The sequence below is a fragment of the Pygoscelis adeliae genome, unplaced genomic scaffold (genome assembly GCF_000699105.1).
Source record: "Pygoscelis adeliae isolate BGI_AS28 unplaced genomic scaffold, ASM69910v1 Scaffold149, whole genome shotgun sequence".
In the NCBI taxonomy this organism is placed as follows: Eukaryota; Metazoa; Chordata; class Aves; order Sphenisciformes; family Spheniscidae; genus Pygoscelis; species Pygoscelis adeliae.
Window position 1 is genome coordinate 1,718,293 of NW_008825494.1, and position 1,018 is coordinate 1,719,310.

Below are 1,018 nucleotides of genomic sequence, written 5' to 3' on the forward strand. Positions count from 1 at the left end.
CGGGGAGACCGGGAGCGGGCCGCTTCGCACCGAGTCTCCGAGGCACCCGTGTCCCCCGGGCGGGCAGTGCCTGTCCTTGTGCACCCCGTCTGGAGCGAGGGGCCGCTCCCACAAACACTTAAAATAAGCCCACACGCAGGCCGAGTGGGACCCTCGCTCCCTTTGGAGTCACACCTCAAACACCCCGGGGCCAGCCAGCGCGGGCCAGGTCAGACCCCGGGGTCTGGCCCCTGAGCGACCGGACCGTCTGCTCTCTCCCGAGCTGGGCTTGGAAACGATGAAGACCTCGGAGAAGATGCGAGATACTGAACTTGCACAAAAGGGGCTGAATCATTCCACGTTCCCCAAACGTTAAAAGGAAACAAACCCCGCTTCTGGACAGACAAGAGCAACATCTTTGCAGGCTGGGATGTAAAGAAGTGCTTATGCCCCTAGCCGAGAAATGCCTGTAATCCAGTAAAGCTGCCCTACTACCAGCCGTTCTGACTCAAACAAGCGCAGAACTTGCAGTTGCCACTGCGCCTGCCCTGCCTCTTTTCCAGGGGCGTTTCAGACCTTCGTTACTTTCCCCCTTCCGAGGTGCTTGGTTTAGCAGCTCTCCCCAAAGGATCGTCACGGGCACGGACCAAATGTTTTGCGGACCCTTATCCTTACACCAAAACCTACCGAATATGGACAAGCATTGACTTTCACCGCTGATAAAATCCTGTAGCTAAGTAAACACCTACAACCTTTGATGTTCTTGCACTTGCCAAGAGATCATACGGTTAATTAATACTAACTGCACTTCCTACATCAAATTTTCCCTTCAAGCTTTCCTCAATTGCCTTAATGATGGTCATTTACAACGGAGTAATTAGTGCAAAGAAAGGCTTCCAAAGGCATTAATTACCTCGGGTACCTCAGTGATTTTCTTAAGTAGGAATTGGCCTTCTCTGATTTGGAGCACCGTTTTTCCTGCCTAGGGTGGCCGGGGGAGAGCGCGCAGCGGGCGGGCGACTGCCGGTACGGACCGACC

At 54.4% G+C, this 1,018-nt stretch overlaps 1 protein-coding gene across 1 annotated transcript in view; it reads right to left on the minus strand.

Moving 5' to 3' along the window:
- Positions 1-168: 168 nt before the first annotated feature.
- SHOX (short stature homeobox) overlaps positions 169-1,018 on the minus strand; it is a 7,569-nt gene continuing 6,719 nt past the window's right edge. Inside the window, exon 3 of the mRNA XM_009331301.1 lies at positions 169-285. Coding sequence (XP_009329576.1) covers positions 169-285 — 117 coding nt within the window. The remainder of the gene's footprint in view (positions 286-1,018) is intronic.